Source organism: Micropterus dolomieu, linkage group LG12, assembly GCF_021292245.1.
Source record: "Micropterus dolomieu isolate WLL.071019.BEF.003 ecotype Adirondacks linkage group LG12, ASM2129224v1, whole genome shotgun sequence".
Lineage (NCBI taxonomy): Eukaryota > Metazoa > Chordata > Actinopteri > Centrarchiformes > Centrarchidae > Micropterus > Micropterus dolomieu.
The window spans coordinates 28,468,200-28,489,318 of NC_060161.1; the positions used below are offsets into that span (position 1 = coordinate 28,468,200).

General features: G+C 40.0%; 1 protein-coding gene across 3 annotated transcripts in view; it reads left to right on the forward strand.

Moving 5' to 3' along the window:
* Window positions 1–21,119, forward strand: part of shroom4 (shroom family member 4) — an 82,451-nt gene that overhangs the window by 27,378 nt on the left and 33,954 nt on the right. For all 3 annotated transcript variants that reach the window (XM_046064260.1, XM_046064261.1, XM_046064263.1), the window contains exon 2: window positions 3,165–3,316. In XM_046064260.1, the coding sequence (XP_045920216.1) occupies window positions 3,165–3,316 (152 nt within the window). The remainder of the gene's footprint in view (window positions 1–3,164; window positions 3,317–21,119) is intronic.

Sequence of the window (21,119 nt, forward strand, 5' to 3'; positions counted from 1 at the left end):
CCGACCTGATTTCCTCAGGCAGGCTGTTCCAGAGCCTCGGGGCCCTGACAGCAAACGCTCTGTCCCCTTTAGTTTTCAGTCGAGACTCTGGAACAGACAACAGACCTCTGCCCGAGGATCTCAAGGTACGTGCTGGTGCGTATGGGACTAAAAGTTCAGAAATATAACAAGGCGAGAGGCCATGAAGAGCTTTAAAAGTGATCAATAGAATTTTAAAGTCAATTCTAAAACATACTGGGAGCCAGTGTAATGAAGCTAAAATAGGAGTAATGTGGTCATATTTCTTTGCTCTGGTTAAAAGCCTGGCAGCTGAGTTCTGGACAGTCTGGAGTCGATCAGTAGATTTTTGGGTTAAACAAGTGAAAAGGCTGTTGCAATAATCCAGGCGTGATGAGATGAAGGCGTGTAAAATGGTCTCGGTGTCCTTAAAATAATACATAGACAAAACAAAAACAAGACATAATCAACAATCCTTTCATAGGTGGAAACACAACAACAAGATATGCCTAAGTCATGGCCGTTGATCATTATACCACTACAGTGATCCAATCAGATCGCCTGATTTGAGCTACACTAACTGTAGCAATAATACTTGTGTTTGTTTCTGCGTTTCCAGATACTAAGTCTCATTTAAACTGACCAGAAAGAAACTGAAAAATGTATCGTATCAGCATGATCCCAGTAGGAGCGTGATATATCATATCTTTATTTAAAATGACTGGAATAAATCTTACTGTGATTTCACAAAATAAAAATAAAAATGATATCATGATATTTGTGATAATGCAGCAAGTGATGACCACTGTATGTACAGCAGCAACGCTAAATGGCTCAAAGCAAAAGTAACATGGCTGCGGTCTCCACTGTGGGACTCACAGAAAAAGAGACAATAAATCACGTGATCTCCAAGATGAGATGCGTCGTGATCTGTCTAATTCAGCCCAGGATGCAGTTATTGATTGACTGTGAGATAAATAATCAGAGCAGAACGTACTAATCAAGGTAAAATGCTCAATTTTAGCCAGATTTTGGCTAAAACCGTTCATAAAGTTCAATTAAAGTTTTATATTGATCATTTTCAGGTATTTTAATGCCAGCCACTATGTCTTAATTGCACAATATTGGAGTATCTTGGACCTTGTGTGTTCTTTGGTATAACAGGACACAGCATTGTGCATTGTTAACTAAGTTTAGGCTCAAACCCCCTTTTTGTTCCACATCCTGAGCCTGTATGGCTGTATATTAAAGCCAGTTAATATTAGAGAAAAGAAAGAAAGAGGAAGGATTAATAGATTAGTCTTAATTTTAACAACAAAGTCAGATATCCAGAAACTCTAGGTTTTGAAGTGGATCCCAGTCTACCTAAACTGGTTTAACAAATGTCAACAGAAGCCACATATGAAACAGTTTGGCTTTCACAAAAACAGACCTGACATCAGACAACATCAAAACCAAACGTTTGGGATAAAGTTGCCCAGTTCAAATGCGGTCGCCTGCTCCGGGGTTTTCCGTGTTTGGAGTGGTATTACAGCAGGATCAAATTTTAAAATATTAACCTTTGAAGCCAGAATTCGTGACAGCATTAGGCCCAAGAGAACATGGCCGAAAGCACGAGTTATTATATAAAAGGTCTCGATTTATGTTTGGGTTGGCACACATGGCAAAGTTCCCTGCTGTGTGTCTGTAAAATCCTAAAACTGTGAAATCAGACCTGTTTCCATGACATGCACTGCTTTGATTTTTACAGCAGCAGAAAGAGAATGAATGAGTGATGGAGAGAGGGACAAGTCTGCTCTTGATTTTCACACTGTGTAATCAGGAATTTGTTCCTTTATATAAGCCCCTGAAGCATCTTTAAACAGCATTTATACTGGGGTTAATGCTATGAATTCAGCTGGGTTTGATATCTGAAGGGAAGTGTAATACCACCTAATTCTAACCTGCCCTGTGACTCCTGAAACATCCGGAGAAAAAATAGGACCTGACCTGCTAGACTTTCTCTAGAGTGTAAAATGTGGAGTAAAAGTCTGGTAATCACAGTAAACAATCTAGCCTTCTCCTAATGGCAGGGCTCCAGGCTGACTTTTAGCATTGGTTGCACTGGTGTGCCTATATTTTTCATAGCACCTTTAGCGCCATAGCAGTATATCCGCAGCAGTGGAACATAGAAACCCCACCGCCAACTAGCGTTTTGGCGACGTAACCGCAGAACAACACAGACACCAACGTGTGAGGGCACGTGGGTTGCCAACGCCATAGGTATCGGTGTCAAGTCACCGTAGGAGTATAAATCCAGCGCCCGTTCTCTGCTTTTGATTAGCTCTCACCTTTCTTCCAAAATGAAGTTTGGGGAAAACACACACAGAGATGCGACTGACAAAAACTATCCTGCGAAATGTTAGGGGCACTAGTGCGACCAAAAAAAAATGTTTTTGGTCGCACTGAGCCCTGAATGGGATCAGTCATCCATGAAATAAACCCTTACAGATACTTCATACTCTCACCAAACCCCGTACCAAAATTACACCGTTTAGTCCACGATAATATAAAGATAAATAAAATGCCATTGCCGCAAAACATGATTTGTTTCATTTGAGGAATTTCCTGTGTTTCTACTCAACTTTTGTTATGTACAAATTGTAAATGTGCATAAAAACAGGTGGATGGAAGTGCGCCTAACGCCTTTAAATGCACGACACGACATAACCCTCCGGTTCATCTGTGTGGGTTTCCGTTTTCCTTTAATCCTTTCTTCCTTTTGTGTTTGATGTTGTGATTTACGGCTGAACCAGAACCTCACAGCACACTGCGCCGCACGCTCATCGATGTTTCACCCCTCTGACGCCTTGAAAAAAAACCTGAAACATCCCAGCAATGCATTAACAGCACAGGCTTCACCACTGTGTGACCCACACAGTCAGCACTGTGGCAAACACACACAGAGTCTATTACAGAGGAATGTGATGGGTTTCTGTGGGATGTTTGGTTTGGGCTGTTTTGGAGATGCTCTTTAGGGCGCCATTGCCATGGGGACAGAGACAGTTTGACAAAAATGGCTCCAAAAATGGGTTTTAAAGGAGTCTGCTTGGCAGCGTGGAAGCATCCTTGTTCGCTTTCCAACTTTTTTCTCTTAAATCTCAACTGATTCGTGTCTTTGTCTCCAGATCGAGGACGGAGGGAAGGCCGCCCTGTGCAAGAAGCTGAAAGTTGGCGATGAGCTCATTAACATAAATGGATCCGCCCTCTACGGCAGCAGACAGGAAGCCCTCATCCTCATCAAGGGATCGTACAGGATACTGAAGCTCGCAGTCAGGAGGTAAACACTCGCTTAAACAACAATGTGAAATAGATGCACCAAGGGACATTGTGATCAGTGACACCCACGTTAGATATCTGTACGCTCACGGTTTTTTAACTTAACAATAAATATTTGTTCATTTGTCTTCCAAAACCGGATGTGTGTTTGCCGCCTGTCGTTTTGTTCTCCTTCTTCTTGCCGACACATTGTCTCGGCGTTGACTCACTCAAGTGGTGAAGGTGAGAAAGGAGATGAGAAGGAGGTGACCGTGCTTTTCCCGGTCTGTTGGGAATCTTCTCGCCTGACGTGCAAACACACATCAAGGCGGTGTTTTCAACAGGAAGTAACCTTTGACCTTCAGGGTGTCAGAAGGGAAGCTGATAAACTCTGATGATTAGAGAGGAGTGGATGTCTGGGACTGTGTGTGTTTAGTCTCAAAGTAAACAAGTCAACAACATAAATGATCGATTTCAGCGTTCCTGTGCAGAAGTCCTGTGACGGCCATATTCTGTGATTAAAGGAAGATCTCAGTTTTTTAAAATCTTGGTCTTATTCTCATAATTGTGGCCACAGAAAATCCAATTAAAATGCTGGGTTTGAGTCATGCCTGTTACCCTTTGCTGCATGTCATCCCCTCTCTGTCTCTGTCCCACATTCCTGTCTCTCTTTTTATTAAGTTTAAAATCTGTTGATTTAAAGCTGCATTTACCTTCTTTTTTTTGGGCAACTCTGGTGACATCGCCTTTTAAAGCTTAGAAAATTATAGCTGACTTGTTAGCAAACAACTTTGCCTGTTTATGCAAACCAGCTGAAAGATGCTGAAAAGCTTTCAGAGTCAGATGACAATTCTTTGTGGATTCATCGCTATTAACAACATATGATCCTTTGTTAATAGGGATGGCATAAAACTGGACCGATTTTAAAAAAAAAAAAAAAAAAAAAAAAGTGCGCACCGGTTACAATTTAGGATGAACTCGAGATGCATCGGAAAAATCTGACTTATGTATATGCCATTACTAGTAGAGTCTCTATGCATTTTATTATTTAGAAATGTTACCAATCATTTGGTATCAAATTAGTTACATTACATTTCGATTGATTCCTCCAAAAGTGTTTCTCTCCTCTCAACTGCTGCCCAGCAGCCTGTCCTCTTCTACAGAGGCCGAGGCGTTTTACATTTGATAAACAGGGAGGAGGAAGAGCTGCTACACGTTCCTCCGAATTCCTACAAATCAAATGTTTGGAGTCATTTCAGAGTTTTCAAGAGATACAAGACGCATGCAATTTGCAAAATAAAAAATATGTCGCAGCACGACTAACCTAAAATCTAACTCACCTGAAGCAGTGACGTCTGCATCCTCCTCCCCCTTGTCGTGGAAAATGTATATTGCTGTTGAGGGATTGAGCAAATAATTATTAATTAAAGAGAATAAACAGAGAAGTCCTAAAACGCATATACAGCTGGTCCAGAGACCTGCTCCCTGGGGCAGCTTCGGGCTCCTGGCCCCGAGCAAAGGGATGCATAATCATTTACACAGTGTAGGTTTCTATGTTTTGGGGAACAGAGATCCTCTCCAGGCCTTGACTGAACATTCAAGGCTGGGAGAGGAACAGCAAGAGAGGGGAAAACCCCAAAACAATCTCACAGCTCTGACCTAAACGTGGACCGACTAACATAAGGAGTATAGAAGAAGCGAAGGTTAAGGATATAAAAACTCAATACAAACATATTTCTAAGACATAACAATAATAGTAAAATTAATAGTAATATTAATAATAGTAAAAGAACATGCATAAAAGATTAAATCTAAGAGAACACAATTTTCTGCCATAACACCCCTCGGATTCAGCTAGCCCCAGCGCTACCGCTAGCAGGACTGGCGAGCAAAGTACAACTGTTTCACTGTTAAACGTGTGAGGGGTTATAAAAATGTAACTGTAGACAGAGAGCAGGAAAGAAGGACTGGTTTAAGACAAGGTCTAGTCCCTGTTTTGTTTTGTCTTTCCTCAGATTTGTTTTTTTATGTATAAATGAAATGTTTACAGAGTGGCAGTACTAGACAAACAAATATGTGAAGTAATTTATGATTTAGTTAATTTATGATAAATTCAATCAAATAAAATAAACCTCTCTTTACCATTTTGAATTGCATAGCTTATGCTTATTCTTTTGCATCGTGTTGTATCGCATTGTCTTGAATAAAATCTACTGAGATACATTGAGGATAATGTGTAGTTGCTTCATATGTATTTGCACTTTAATGTATCTGATCGTTGGCAATGCACAGAGATGCATAGTGACAGAGATGCACATTAAATTGTTGATTTAAAAATGAATCTGTGCAGCGGTAATGTTTATTTACGACGCCCTGACACTAGCTGGTACAGGAGGAGGACCTGGTACTTGTTTCCCTCCCTGCTCCTCTCGGCCTGGCGTCAGTATTTTGGCTCAGGAACCAGAACTAATGGCAGGAATATTTCCACTCTGTGAACTAAAGTCAAGTTGGCGTGTTAAGAGGGAATTAGAGGGTGTTCAGTAAAACTGCTCTGCAGATCTGAGGTCAGATGTAACAGTGTATCAGCTCAGATTTAAATTAAATGCTGTTCACTAGGAAACATTTTCAGTTTGGCACGTTCTTATCACCCTGATGTGATTTTCATTTCCCCCTCTCTATCTAGAGACCTAAATAAGTACATTTTCTGCTGCTTTTCCTCCCACATCAGTGTATTATATTTATATATATATTTGTATGTGTGCATTAGTTTTATTTTCCCCCATCACCTTTATCGTGTTACAGAAAGACCCTTGCTCCCAGCAGTGTACCTGTTACGAAAATGTTTAAAACACTACAAAACAATAAACAAAAACTTTGTAAGGAAGACTTTAGATATTTTTAAATAAATGTTTCTGCACTGTAAGTTGTATTCAAAATGTAATGACTCTTTCACTATCTTAAATTAATTACCTCTAGACCCCTTCTTACCCTGTGTTGTTGCCACTTAGTGGCTGCAGATAGAAATGCAGCACATGTTCAAAACGTTTACAGAACGTTTTAAATAATGTTTTACTTTGCAGAGAAAGAAAAAACCTTCACTTTGTTCCATTTGTTTTGTTATTTCTGACTTTGATACTGTCCTTAATTGTCAACTGGACCGCCTAACAACCAGAGTGCAAGATTTTACCGGTGTTCAATCTCTCACTTTGTCTTCTCTGACAGCTTCAGACAGCTGTTTGGCAGTGAGGCGCATTGTTCTGGCTTTGAAACCAGATCAGCTGTCCAGCAGTCACAACGTTGCTGGGTTTTCTGCTCCTGTTTCTGCAGCAGGCAGGCAGATCCCTGTCTAATGCTGTTAGACACACACATACAAGCCAGCATTTACACACACACACACACACACATACACATACAATATGAATGCACATTCATACAGACTCAGGCGAACAAATATACAGATGTGGATGGCTTTAGGAATGCTACCTGTTATGAGCATGCCCAGTTAAATCCAGCTTGTGTGTGTGTGTGTGTGTGTGTCAGTGTCTGGTATGTACTGCATGTCTGAGTCTTAGGGGCTTTCCTAATGCTGTGTGTGTGTGTGTGTGTGTGTGTGTGTGGGAGATGACACGTGTGCATCATTGTCCATCCGTGCTCCACATGTAGCAGTCGTTCGTCTCTGGTTATTCATTATTTATGTTGTTTTTCTGAAAACTAGCACATTACAAAGTTTCCTTTCTACACATGAAATTATTATACAGCCAACTGAATACCACCCCCGCCTCACCCTCCCCTCCCAAGTGTGTAGGAGAGTCTACGGTGGCCCAAAAGGCCCTCTCTAGAGCCAGTGTTCGGTTTGTCAGTTCTGGGCTACTGTGGAAACATGGCGGTGCAATTCTATATATCCCATATAAACCCCTAAATATACACACTTTTTAAATTTACTAAAATTTAGAAATGGATTATTTTGTTCAATTAATTGATTTATTGTTTAGTCTGTAAAATGTCAGGAAATAGTGAAATAGTGATTTACAATTTCTCTGAACCCAAGTTGACTGATTGAAAATACTTGTTTTGACCAACCAGCTGTCTAAAAAAATTTTAAATATTCAATTCACATGATAAAAGGCCAAGTAAGCTAGCAAATATTTACATTACAGAAATATTTACAGCAGCTTTAATTGATGTTTTGGCATTTTTGCTTTTAAAAAAATTTAATCTTGATCTTAATCTATAATTAAAAATTGTTTCCTTATTAATCTATTAAGCTTTTCATCTTTAAAAAAACATTAAACAACAACAAGATTAGCATAAGAGTTTTAAAAGGTTTCCCAGCGTGTTGAGGCGCTCCTGCAACTAAGATGAAAACAGGAAAAACACCAAAATTGGGTTTAAAACACCTGCAAGAATAAGGCCCTGTAAAAATGACATTAAATATCATAATTATTAATAAGTTTGTGTGAATGAATGTGTGTGTTTTTATGTGGTTTGTGCGTATTACACTCTGACTTCACTTTGATTGACAAGTTACTGACACTAATAGCCAATCCTCAGCTTCAGTATTTGGGCGGGACCCTGTTGCACTTTGACCTCAAATGTCTGCCAGTCATGTCAAAGCCTCCGCCAGCTGGGTTTAAGTCATTACTGTAGGAACAAGGAACCCTCTGGAAGGTACTGTAGGAGTCTGCTGCCAGGGATGATGAAACGCTCACATTTGCACACTTGGCTCTTCTTGTATAGTTTTAACAGTGGAAAAGGGCCCTTAGTCAAAAGCCAAAACTCGTTACCACCTCTTTTAATAACACAAGGGGACTGTTGGTACGGAGATGGCATGTGAATGGACGGACGCCTCTGTTTCTCTTTCTGACTCAATAGGTCATCATTATTAGGGATGTAAAATCCTGCTGTGTGTGTGATGTAGTTTTAATGGCATGAACATTTTTTGAAGCCGAAATAACCTTATGGGCTTAAACCTCAGCATGTGAGAGGCAACATTAACACGACACAAAGTGCCTCTCCTGAGGGGTCAGCAGGCTAAGTTGCAGTTAGTGTCAATTTGTGTCAAACAGCTTGGCTTCAACACATTCAGTGTTGGGCAAGTTACTTCCAAAACATAAGACATTTTAGATTACTAGTTACGGTCATTTGAGAGTAATTAATTATACAACAATTTTCTCTGAATTGTAATGCTTTACACTACTTTTGAGTTACTTTCACTGCTATTTAATGGGCAAATTATTCTGATTGCAAGATGTGCTGCATAGGTGGGTTCTATTGATGTGCAGAGTTATATCCGTGGATCGGGTGGGTCTTTGTCATAAAATTAACCCTAAGACTCTGTGCACATTTATGCACAAGGTACAGCAGCATAACGTCACTGATTATTTGAATCTCAGTCCGACAATATTGGTCAGGCTGAACTGACAACAGCATCTAGGGTAATTCGTTAAAGCACAAACACAACACAAAAACCTATAGAAATCTATTCAAGCGTGATGCTTCAGGGGAGCTACCATCTTGTTAAGAGGAGCAAAGCTCCCCCGTAGTTTGCACCCTGCCTACAATCTCCACCATCGGATTCCTGCAACAGGAAATAATGTTACTCTTCAACTCATGGATTTGTTTTTCTGGGGCCGAAATGTTTCTCAGTGTTGGTGAATTATTAAAAAAACAAAACACCACTTAATTTTGGGTTAAAATGAGTTGTAACGCGCGTTACTGAGATTGTAACTGGTATAATATTACTGATTTTAATTTTTTTAGTAATGCGTTCTGCGTATTACTACGTTACAGCAAAAAGCAATACATTACTGTAATTGCTTACTGTTACTTTTGTAGCGCGTTACTCCCAACACTGAACACATTACATTGTTGTTGAGTGAATTCATAACCTGTAGAGGAGTACATGCTCCTCTTTAGTTTGTTTTTCTCTCTGTTTGAGACAGTTCTGCCAACCTCATTAAAAACTGGACAGACATTCTTATCTGTGTTACAGTATAAGTCCTACAGTTTTAACACTGTATTTTTTATTTAACTTTTTGGCCACTCGTGTGCAACAGAACAAACTGTAAACACAACAGTGACATACGGTATTATGGCCTTTGAAAGTTGGAGATGGAGAAAGGAGTTGCTTATTTGCTCCAACAGAATCAGAGATAAATTAGCATTAATTTGGGTCATGTTTCCTGATGTATGCAAGTTCAATAAAATATCTCGCTCTTTAGCAATTAAATGCTTTAGTGGCTAAAGTTGTCTGTTTGTTGTTTAGTGCTGGGCAGGTAGTGTACAGAGGGTTTTTAGAGATTTCTCACTGAAAACAGCTACCTGCTGCTGAGAACAACAACAACGAGAGCACTGAGACTGAACCAAAACAGGCTGTAAAACTAAAACAATTAAATGAACAACGCTAAAAGGCCTCACAGAGCTGAGTAGAACTGCACAGCCAGTTAAACTGCATATTAACTACAACTAAAACTGCATTTCTTTGGTCCACTCTTTCTTCACCACGACTACCTGGTCTTCCAGCCTGCATGCCAAACAGTTTTTCGACATTTTTGCCAAGATTTAGGGAGTCCACCTGAAATGTTTTTATACGTGCATACACACATGTGTATACATTTATTTTAGTAAGTGTGAGAAATGTGCGTGTGTGCCTTTTCTGTTATTCTAAGCTCAATTAAAACTCACTTAACCTAAAATGAGATGGGGAGTAGGTAAATGGATTTCCTATACTCAATACGCTTGTCTTGAAAACATCAGGAAACTCCTCAGTGGGGTTCCCCTGTACAGTATTTTACTGTCGGAGCATTTGTGAATAAATGGGCTTTTTTACTGAGAGAGCAGGGAAAATGTTCATGTTGGATTTAATTATGTGATGTAAATGCAGAGGAAGGAAGTGTGGAGTCGGAGTGGAGAGGCCATAATTTGTTCAACTTGAGCAAAAGGTTGGAAAATGGTGCTTTTGTGCAAATTTTCAACTAAAGTCGGGTTGGGAAGCTTTGAAGTGGAGGCTTGTATTGGATTTATAAACGGGTGTATTGTATGTGACAGGTTTCCATTACATTAATGAGTTGTGTAACAACGGAAATGAAAAACTTTGATTCTCATGTGTTTTAACTCCTAAACGAGTCACTGGAATACATTTTCTTGTCCAAACACATTGATGCTTTTTTTGTTTTTATTCATCTTAAGTTTGCCAGTAATTGTTTGAGCCTTTCCCTCCATCCTTCGCATCATTGTTCATTCTTTAAATAAAATATATTCAGATCAGACTTCCTGCATTGTCCTGCAGTGCTAAAAGAAGAGTGGGCCTGCAGGCTAAATTTGGCAAACCACAGGAATTCACTGGCCTGCCCAGCAGTTCAGTGCAGGGATAAGGACATTGGGCCCATTTCAGTTTTATTTCAGGAGTGATGCTTTATAGACATTTTAACAAGCCAGCTGATGGTAAAAAGGACCCACACTGCTGTTAACTAGTGTTTTATTTTTCTCCTAATTAAGACATCCACTCTCTCAAAGAATGTAGTTTACTCTAACAGCAAAAAAACATAAACTAAAGATCATTTAAGAAGTATGCTGCTTAACTGGTTTTTGGTTAAAGCTTCACTTGATAAAGCCCAATTTATACTTGCATTTATGCATGCATTTAATCTACATCTAAGCCTACACATAGCCATGTACCCTGTGTGGTAACCTGATGTGCTAAAAATGTAACTTCACATTGCCGCGATCCAGACCCCAAGAACTGTGATTGGTTGGCTTGGTCCCCAGGAAGTGCTCCGTGCTTTGAATCCTAGTTATACTAGTGGCCAAATCAGACATTTTCCCATAGACTTATGTTGTGAAAGAAGAGGTTGTAAATGGTGGATACATTTTTTTGATCGTCACAACCCTCCGCCAACTGTCAGAATTTGAGCCATTCAGTTCGATAACATTTAGAAAGTCTAGATGAGCTGCACCATTCAAGTTAGCGGAGGGCTAAACTGCCTCGGCAGGCGGAAGTCAACACAGTGGAACGTAGAAACCCCACCGCCATTTAGCATTTTGGTGGTGTAATTGCAGAGCGACGTGGACACCAACGTGTGTACGCCTCAGGCGTGGCGTAGGCCCAACACAGATGTATAAACTGGCCTTAAGTTGGCTGGGAGCAAACAGCTGTGAGAGCTACTACTTTGAATTTGTTTGGCAGTTGAAGGACTTCATTACCCAAAAATGCTAAAAATCATATGTAATAAATTGAAAACAATGTATACTGCATGATTACGGTCACTTCAATACAGATTTGATACAACATTATTTACATGTATGATTTAGGGCTGCGACTTCTTAACAAGGTGAAGTCTTAAAAGAACTTGTTTTAAGATAAGTGGACATTGTAGTGAGACTGTTTTGTCAAGTTTCCAAGGTAAAGAATGAACCACAAATATGATTTGCACAGTAGGTTAGACAATGAGGCCCTCTGGCACACATTTTTTTTTTTGCTGAAGCCTTAATAAGCAAGTGACTTTTCGTCCCTCGGTTCCATATTTTTGTTGCCGTCGGTTACACAGGAGTATTTTTGTCTCTTTGCATCTCTCTGGGTGTTTTTAAAATGATTTTTCCAATATATTTCTGGAAGGGAAAGAATGTTGAGGATGTTTTGTTAGCTTGACCTGGAAATGTTTCTGCTATAGTACTTCCTGTTTTCACCGACCTTTTGTTAGATCCAACTGTACAGTGTGTGTGTGTGTGTGTGTGTGTCAGTTTCTCTCAGTGGGCAGCCATGGCAGAGGCAAGACGACATTCTTCAACGTTCCCATCATTTCCTGTTCTCTCCACAGTTGTCCCTCCTCTACTTCCTGTCCACCTTGGGCTTAATGTGTTGGTGAAATTTGTGTTTCTGAGAAAAGAAGCAGCTTTAATGGGGAAGTGGACAAAGACCAAACAGTTTTATTTACAGCTGCTGATGGAGTAGGAAACCGCTCTTTATATGCAGGTGTGCATGCAAGTGGTTACGTGCATTTATACTGAGCGTGCCGTTTCTAAATGGTTAATGGTTAATAAACATGGCCTGCTCATGTTTATCGACTTGAGCTTGTCTGTGATACTTAAAACTGAATGAAACCACAGTTACAAGAGAGATTAAAGAACATTTATTCTAGCGTTTGCTCAATACTGTTAATGAGACAGTTTGAATTTTAGGAGCATTTTGGGGGGCTATGTAGGGCTGGGCAATAAAACAATAATGATAATTATCGCAATATAATTTTCCTCAATAACAATATAATAAATGTTCAATATATCGTCAATAAATATTTGCTTTAGTTCATTTGAATCACAAACAAATGAACACCTAATTTTTCTATTAAAATATTTATTTTGTTGAAAAAAAGAGGCCTGAAAAAAGATTAACTAATCTAATTAATAATTTGTTGAAAAAGATAATAGTTTTAAGTGTTCTAACTCAGATTTGTGAAGTGAGCAAAAATCCGCCTTAAAACTTGAAAGAAATAATGATTTGAGAGATATCGTGATAATTATCGACATCGAATGATATGAAATATTTTTAATGTGATAACATTTTTGGCCATATTGCCCAGCCCTAGGGCTATGTGCTAGACTGTTGGCCAGGATAACTTGCCAGGCAAACAGCGGAGACTCCAGGTAGGCACTGGCTAACGGATAATCCGTCACGCAGCCCCCCCAAAAATGGCGAATTATTGTCTTTACACGTTGTTTTTGTACCGTTGAAGGAACCCAGATATGACGAGTTACTTTGTGAGCTTTAGAGGTAATAGGGTTGGCCGATTCAGAGTACCAATCAGTCTAAAATGAATAAGCTGGATTCCTCACTGTGAGGAAGAGACTGGGAATCCTGTTCCCATCAGCCCCCTTGTCACCAGTACTCGATTTAGCTATTTGAGTCAGTATCGGGCCAATATCTGATATCATTATTGGATCGGTTGCGTCTGTAGCTCGTAGGTAGATTTTGTTACCTTTGAACAGAGCGAGGCTAGCTGTTTACCCCTGTTTCCAGTCTTTGCTTGGCTCCATCTACATGTTTACCTTAAAGACTTGAACATGTTATGGATCTTCTCATCTAACTTTCTGCAACAAAGTCAGTAAGTGTGTTTCCCAAAAAATGTTGAAATTTTCCTTTAAGTACTGATGACGGGAGGCTTTAATCTGTTGAAGCCTCACTGTGGGATTCAGGCAGATTGGACATGAGTGTGTTAAATCTTTATAAAATCTTGTTTTTCATGCTAAAAGAGTCAACAGAAAAGTATAAAGATGCAATAATCTGTAAAGCATTCAGGCCAACGTGGATAAGCCTGTTTTAAGGTATTTGAAATATCCAACAAAAATATTTCTAGCCGACAGCTGTGGTCACCAAAGCTGGGAAGTGATATCCTTAACATGAGAATGGATTTAGAAAGAAAAGAAACATGGGTTACATGTGGTGTTTTTAGAAATTTCTAAAACATTCATCAAGCTCTGACATATTCGTTTTGCGTCTGGCTTTGGGTTTGGTCATTTTCTAATTTAATTTATCAAGAAATTTCCTTTTTTCCTGGTTGTACCAGTCTTCTGTCTCCGTGTGTGTAACTTGTTGCAAGTAGATTTGCAATGCCCAGTGGGAAGAGAAATAATTCAAAATTACAGACTTAGGTTCAGGTCTGAAATGTGCCAACACCACTCATGTTCAGCCAGGTTGTTGCTGATGCTTATACCTTTTTTTTGTTACCAACCAAAACCTTATCTCACCTTCTACCCATTTAAAAAGTGCAGCTGTTTGTTTTATTTTTGTGATATCAGTCTTTTCATGTCACTATATACAAACAGTGGAAGCCAATCCAAACAAAAGTTGGAAAAAACCTGTCCGATTACAGGGCAACTCCGCAGGACAAATCCCACAGACTCAGGCTGGAGGTACGTGGCAGCACGAAAAAACGCTCACAGCGGCCGGAGGAGTGAACATAAGGAAATTAAAATGATAATTACAAGAGAGTCTGATATCATGTTTGATATATTTGACAGGCTAAACGGGACTTTATGACAAAACTCTTTCATCTCAGCTCGCTCTTTCATCTCCTCTACACATTAACTAAACATTTATTTTTGCTGAAGGCTGGACGGGGAGGAGGAAGAGGAGATGAAAGAGTGGAAACGAGGAAAAGTGGGTGAAAGAGACAAGAGTTGGGGGAACTTTAGGTCAGATAATAGTCTGACATGTTCCCTGAATTAGACTTTAGTTCCCTGAATTCAGCTTTATGAACTAATAAAACACTGTCCAAACAACATTTACAACACGGAACATCTAAAACATAAATTAGATGCGACCTACTCCTGATTGGACAAACGGATCTTCCGCTCGGCTGTCACTTGGTCATCGTCGCATCGGGATTTGTTTATGGACAAATTTGAGGCAAGAAGTAAGTCATGCGTTTGTAGAGTGTTTTGTTTTATATCTGCACTGCCTGGTTTAAAAAGTTTCTCCCAGAAATCAGAATTTTGATCAGATGGTCAATCATGTGATCATCTAAACTCTCCCTGATTGGTTTGTTGCATGTAGGGCTGGATATTAAAACTCGGTGCTGTTTTGGTGCTGTATAAAATGTGTCAAACTGTCAAGTATTGAAAGCTGGCACTGCATGTCTGGTAAATGTTGTTGTTTTAAATCATAATTTGCTAATTTGCTATGCTTTCACCATGACTGTGTTTAGACCAATTTCAGCCTCAGAACTTTGGCTTTATTATTTTACATTTACTCATTTAGCTGACCCTTTTATACAAAGTGACTTAAGATTTCTATATATGTTAGAAGTCGCACGCCTCTGGAGCAACTAGGGGTTAAGGGATATCGTATCAGGTTCAAGTATTGAACATGAAACGATGCCAAGTCATCATCCCAGTCATGTCCGGTCAGATAACAGTCATTATCGGATTGGCTCTTTGCCTCCTATGTAGTCTGTCTTTGTTTCAGTTCTGTGCTGCTTCAGTAGTGCTGCTCAATTTCACAGTTTGTTTAAAACATTTGGTTGCATGCTTTCCTGGAAAAGTTCAGCGCTCCAGACCATCCCTCCCTCTACATGCTGACTCGCTCTATGTTGAGTTTTTGTTGTTGTTTTCCCGGTTATTTGACTCCTGTTTCAGACTATCAGAAAGAGGTCTGTGGGTCCAGACACACACAACACACACACATGCATTGATTGTTTGAAATTTTACCGCAGACAGATTGATGGGCAAAATGTGCACACACACACACACACACACACACACACACACACACACACACACACATCCCGTTGTTTAGATTTTTGTACCGCATGGTCCCTGGAGACCGGGGCAAGGCTGAAGTCTGCGGTGCCAAGAACCGTGAAACACAATAGTCTGCCCCCCATCACTCCTTCCCAAACTGAACAATAGACATTCCTGGCATTCCTCAAGACCTCTTCCTCGCAGACACACACAGACACACACCGTTCTGGGTCCGATTAGGGGCCAGACTGTAAATGACTTGGGTTGTGACGTTGTTAAGGATGAATAATCGACATTGTGGACAGAAAAGTATGAAAGTACGTGTGTATTTGTGTTCTAGTCTGTGAGTTACTCTAACTTCTAAAACATGTTAAATTGACAGGATGAACAGAAATGTCGGTGGTGGTAGCCTAAGGGATAGAGAAATGACTTTATGAGGTATGCAGTTCATTCGGGTGGTAAAAACTCTTAATCTCTCATAATTCTGAATTGATTCTTTTAGGTTAATGGTCTCTCCTTGCTGTGTCCATGCTCACTGTTAATTTACCATCATAGTACAAAGGAGGACAAAAACTAATTTAGCTCTTCAGGGATGGCATTCCTGTGGGCGCATTTTGGATTTAATAATCTCCTGGGGAGGAAGGAGCTTGACATGACTCCAGCTATATGCAACATAACTGGCAGTTAAGTTGACTGGTTTTACTGTATGACTGAAACATGTACAAAGAGTCAAAGATTACTACGCTGTTGTTGTTGTTAAAGTAGTATTAAATGATTTTTGGCCACCTATTTCCGCATCCTGCAGACAGAGCAAGATTAGCGTTAATCTGGAGTCTTGTTTTTGGCCACCCAGTAAAGTCCAATTTTCATGCTCCATTTAGCTCAGTTTTGGTCTCCACCAACTCCTGAAGGACACATCTGATCCTTTAGCTGCTAAATGCTCCGCTATCTTCAACAGAGAGAGTTGGAGCTGAGTAAAAAATGTTTTGTAGTGAAAAAGTAGCTGCTAGCTGTCATTGGCTGGATGTGGATGTCGAGTTGGCTGCACGGCTCCAGATATTTAGCATGTTAGATATCTGTCTGATGTCAGCGAGCCTCTTTGATGCGTCGTTGAGTAGGTCAGACGTAACGATTGGCGAGCGCCGACCAATCGCTGATTTACCGAGAAGGTATTGGATTTACTCCGACGGTTGGTGAGCTCTGTGACTTGCAAATTGGGCTTGAAATCGTGTGGTGTGAACTAGGCTTTATTTGTGTTAATCTGCAAAGTTTTCAGCAGATTGAAAACTTTATGAAAAGTTCAATAATGAAAAGTTGCAGCCCTGGTAGAGTGTGTGTGTGTATGAGCATGAGTATGTGAGTTTGACTGTGCTCTACGCGTGTGGTCTGCTACAGTTTATCTGTCTCCTCTGGCCTGGTTTTTATTAACTGGCCCATTAAACTGCGACTCCATGATACATGACACTGGCCTGACCCCCCCCCCTACACACATATACACACATACAAAGTGGTCATCTAGATAGATACACACAAATTCCTAGAGGCCAACTTGGAAACACACAGATGTTAAAAAGATGTTTCTGTGTTATGGGAGAGGAACCAGGACATTAAGTGTCATCATACTAAATCACTGGTCAAGAGAGAGAGAGGATATTTCCTTTAACCCTGTAAACTCTCTCGCCCCCTGTGTTGGTATTTAATCAGTTTGCAACCAGCTGAAAACATTTCATTTCTGTAATAAGGCATTTGATGGCATTATTTATTATGAATGTTTTTGGAATTATTGATTATTTAGTCTGTAAAATGTCTAAAAATAATTACAAATTCTCATCACAAGTTACCAGACTAAATTCAAATATATTCACTTGACGATGATATTATATAATAAGGAAAAGCTGCACATCTTCACCTTTTTAGAGGCTGGACATGTTAAGTGTTTTTACTTCATATACAGTACAGGCCAAAAGTTTGGACACACCTTCTCATTCAATGCGTTTCCTTTATTTTCATGACTATTTACAATGTAGATTCTCACTGAAGGCATCAAAACTATGAATGAACACATGTGGAATTATGTACTTAACAAAAAAGTGTGAAATAACTGAAAACATGTCTTGTATTCTAGTTCTTCAAAGTAGCCACCCTTTGCTCTGATTACTGCTTTGCACACTCTTGGCATTCTCTTGATGAGCTTCAAGAGGTAGTCACCTGAAATGGTTTTCCAACAGTCTTGAAGTTCCCAGAGATGCTTAGCACTTGTTGGCCCTTTTGCCTTCACTCTGCGGTCCACCTCACCCCAAATCAACTCGATTGGTTTGGGGTGAGTTGTTATTATTCCTGGCAATTTTAATATCACTATATATCGTATCGTAATGTTTGATTGCTGTACTTTTACTGTGTGAGTAGTGTCTTGTTGTTGTATTTAACCTGTGAAGCACCTTTGGTCAGCCTTGGTTGTTTTAAGTGTGCTATATAAATAAAATTGATATTGATTGATTGGGTTCAGGTCCGGTGACTGTGGAGCCAGGTCATCTGGCGCAGCACTCCATCACTCTCCTTCTTGGTCAAATAGCCCTTACACAGCCTGGAGGTGTGTTTGGGGTCATTGTCCTGTTGAAAAATAAATGATGGTCCAACTAAACGCAAACCGGATGGGATGGCATGTCGCTGCAGGATGCTGTGGTAGCCATGCTGGTTCAGTATGCCTTCAATTTTGAATAAATCCCCAACAGCGTCACCAGCAAAGCACCCCCACACCATCACACCTCCTCCTCCATGCTTCACGGTGGGAACCAGGCATGTAGAATCCATCCGTTCACCTTTTCTGCGTCGCACAAAGACCACGGCGGCTGGAACCAAACATCTCAAATTTGGACTCGTCAGACCAAAGCACAGACTTCCACTGGTCTAATGTCCATTCCTTGTGTTTCTTGGCCCAAACAAATCTCTTCTGCTTGTTGCCTCTCCTTAGCAGTGGTTTCCTAGCAGCTACTTGACCATGAAGGCCTGATTCGCGCAGTCTCCTCTTAACAGTTATTCTAGAGATGTGTCTGCTCCTAGAACTCTGTGTGGCATTCAGCTGGTCTCTAATCTGAGCTGCTGTTAACCTGCGATTTCTGAGGCTGGTGACTCGGGTGACTCTTGGTGTTCCTTTCCTGGGGCGGTCCTCATGTGAGCCAGTTTCGTTGTAGCGCTTGATGGTTTTTGCGACTGCACTTGGGGACACATTCAAAGTTTTTGCAATTTTCCAGACTGACTGACCTTCATTTGTTAAAGTAATGATGGCCACTCGTTTCCCTTTACTTAGCTGGTTCTTGCCATAATATGATTTCTAACAGTTGTGCAATAGGGCTGTCGGCTGTGTATCAACCTGACTTCTGCACATGACAACTGATGGTCCCAACCCCATTAATAAGGGAAAAAATTCCACTAATTAACCCTGACAAGGCACACCTATGAAGTGAAAACCATTTCAGGTGACTACCTCATGAAGCTCATTGAGAGAACACCAGGGCTTTGCAGCGCTATCAAAAAAGCAAAGGGTGGCTAATTTGAGGAATCTAAAATACAAGACATGTTTTCAGTTATTTCACACTTTTTTGTTAAGTACATAATTCCACATGTGTTCATTCATAGTTTTGATGCCTTCAGTGAGAATCTACAATGTAAATAGTCATGAAAATAAAGAAAACGCATTGAATGAGAAGGTGTGTCCAAACTTTTGGCCTGTACTATATAACTTGATTGATTGTGACAAAATGCATGTAACAATATGTGAAATCAACTAAGTAATCGTAGCTTTTCTCTCTGGTCTTAAACATTGCTCTGAAAGGCTCATGTTTAATCCATCAACAACCGGGGAAGCAGTGTTAAAAGATGGAAGGAGACTGAATAAACTGTCAGCCAGGAGGAATTACAGCTGCACAAATGATTAAAAGCAGATTAAAAAAATCCCAACATGAATGACCCTAGGTCTTACTGCAGTGATTTTTACAGAGTGAAAGTGATGTTCTCAGGCTCGGCTCAGTTTCTGGCAGCTGTGCTCAGCTTAGTGGAGTACAGTATGTCAAAATTTAATTACTGTTTTGAAACACAGAAAGGCTTTTCGCAAGTTCATTTCCATCCAATTTGTTTTGAAATTGGAAATGCACCCAAACATTGCATTATTTCTATGGTCCATCACATAAGAGCCAACAGAGAGCGGGTTCACTGTATTTACTGAAAATTACCCAGTGTTGCAATAAAAATCCTGCTTATTACCATTTAAACAAATTGTTCCAATGGTGTTATCACGCCTGGCCTGACCTTTATGTAAGCAAATGTTTTTTTTGTCTTCATGTTTTTCCATCATACTTCCAGCTGATCACATTCAGCTGCTCAAAGCTCAAAGTTCAAAATTAATGTGATAAAACACAGAAGTTAAAGGAAGGAGGTGTGAAGAAGTTAATTAATAAAAAATAAGTTGATAGAACAGACTTGAAAAGAGTGGCCCTAGAAGAAACACACAGATATGAATGTTTTTATGAAAGTTCTGACGTAACAGAGCAGAAAATCTGAATTGAAACAGGACATTTTAAATAGACATCGCTGTGAGGAAAATGCATTTTTATAAGGGACAGTTCTCTGAACAGCAGTAATGTGTGGTCAGTAGTTTGAGTAACGTGTCCCAGCAGCATCTTGTTTTTTAAAGTTGCTTCACAGGGTTGTTTTCTAAAATTCATTTCCTTTATTCCAGCCGTTGTTCTTGGCTTGTAACTGATAACGTCAGCTGAAACTGACTTCTTTCATTACATTACACTTCCAACTGCTTTTCTCACATATACCTCAACTTTTTTCTGTGCTTGCACTTTATTACTTTTTTCACTCTCACTGACTCTTCATCACCTTTCAACACCTTCACTCCTCACTGACACTTAAGCGCTTAAACTTAAGGCCAATTTATACTTCCGCGTCGAGCCACGCCGTCGTTATTGTTGCTAACTAAAATGACGCTAAAGAGGTACCCAGGGCGTCAAAATGCAATGCCAAAGGATCTTGATCAAGCGTCAATATGTGACATGTCGGGCGTGAGCATGTGTTGAGTATTCAGACTGAGGGTGAAAAGAGGTGCTGAACCAATGAACTGTAAAAATAAGGTGTTTTTTTTTTTACATTAAAGCATGTAAACACCTTTAAAAAAACAAATCTCACTTGAAATTTTCTTGATAAAGTAAAAAGCAGTAGATTACTTATTACAGACACACACACAATGTAGGGGATCGAGCAGTAACAAACAGTGCATTGTGCTGCTGATGCTAGAGTGGACTTCACCCTTCCTGCCATCGACCTCTGGTATGAGCCTAGTCTCACTGTACTGATTACCTGGTATGTAAAAACTGTGTGTGTGTGAGAGAGAAAAACTCTACATGTGTGTGTCTTTAAGAAATCCATAATAAGGGGTGAGGAGGCCCCATAAGGCAAACAGACAGGGTTGAAAGCGCACGCACACACACACGCACACACACACACACACGTTTGTATTTGTCTATACTTGTGATGAGCTTCATTGTCATAATGCATTCCCTAGCCCCTTACCCTAAACTAAACCATCA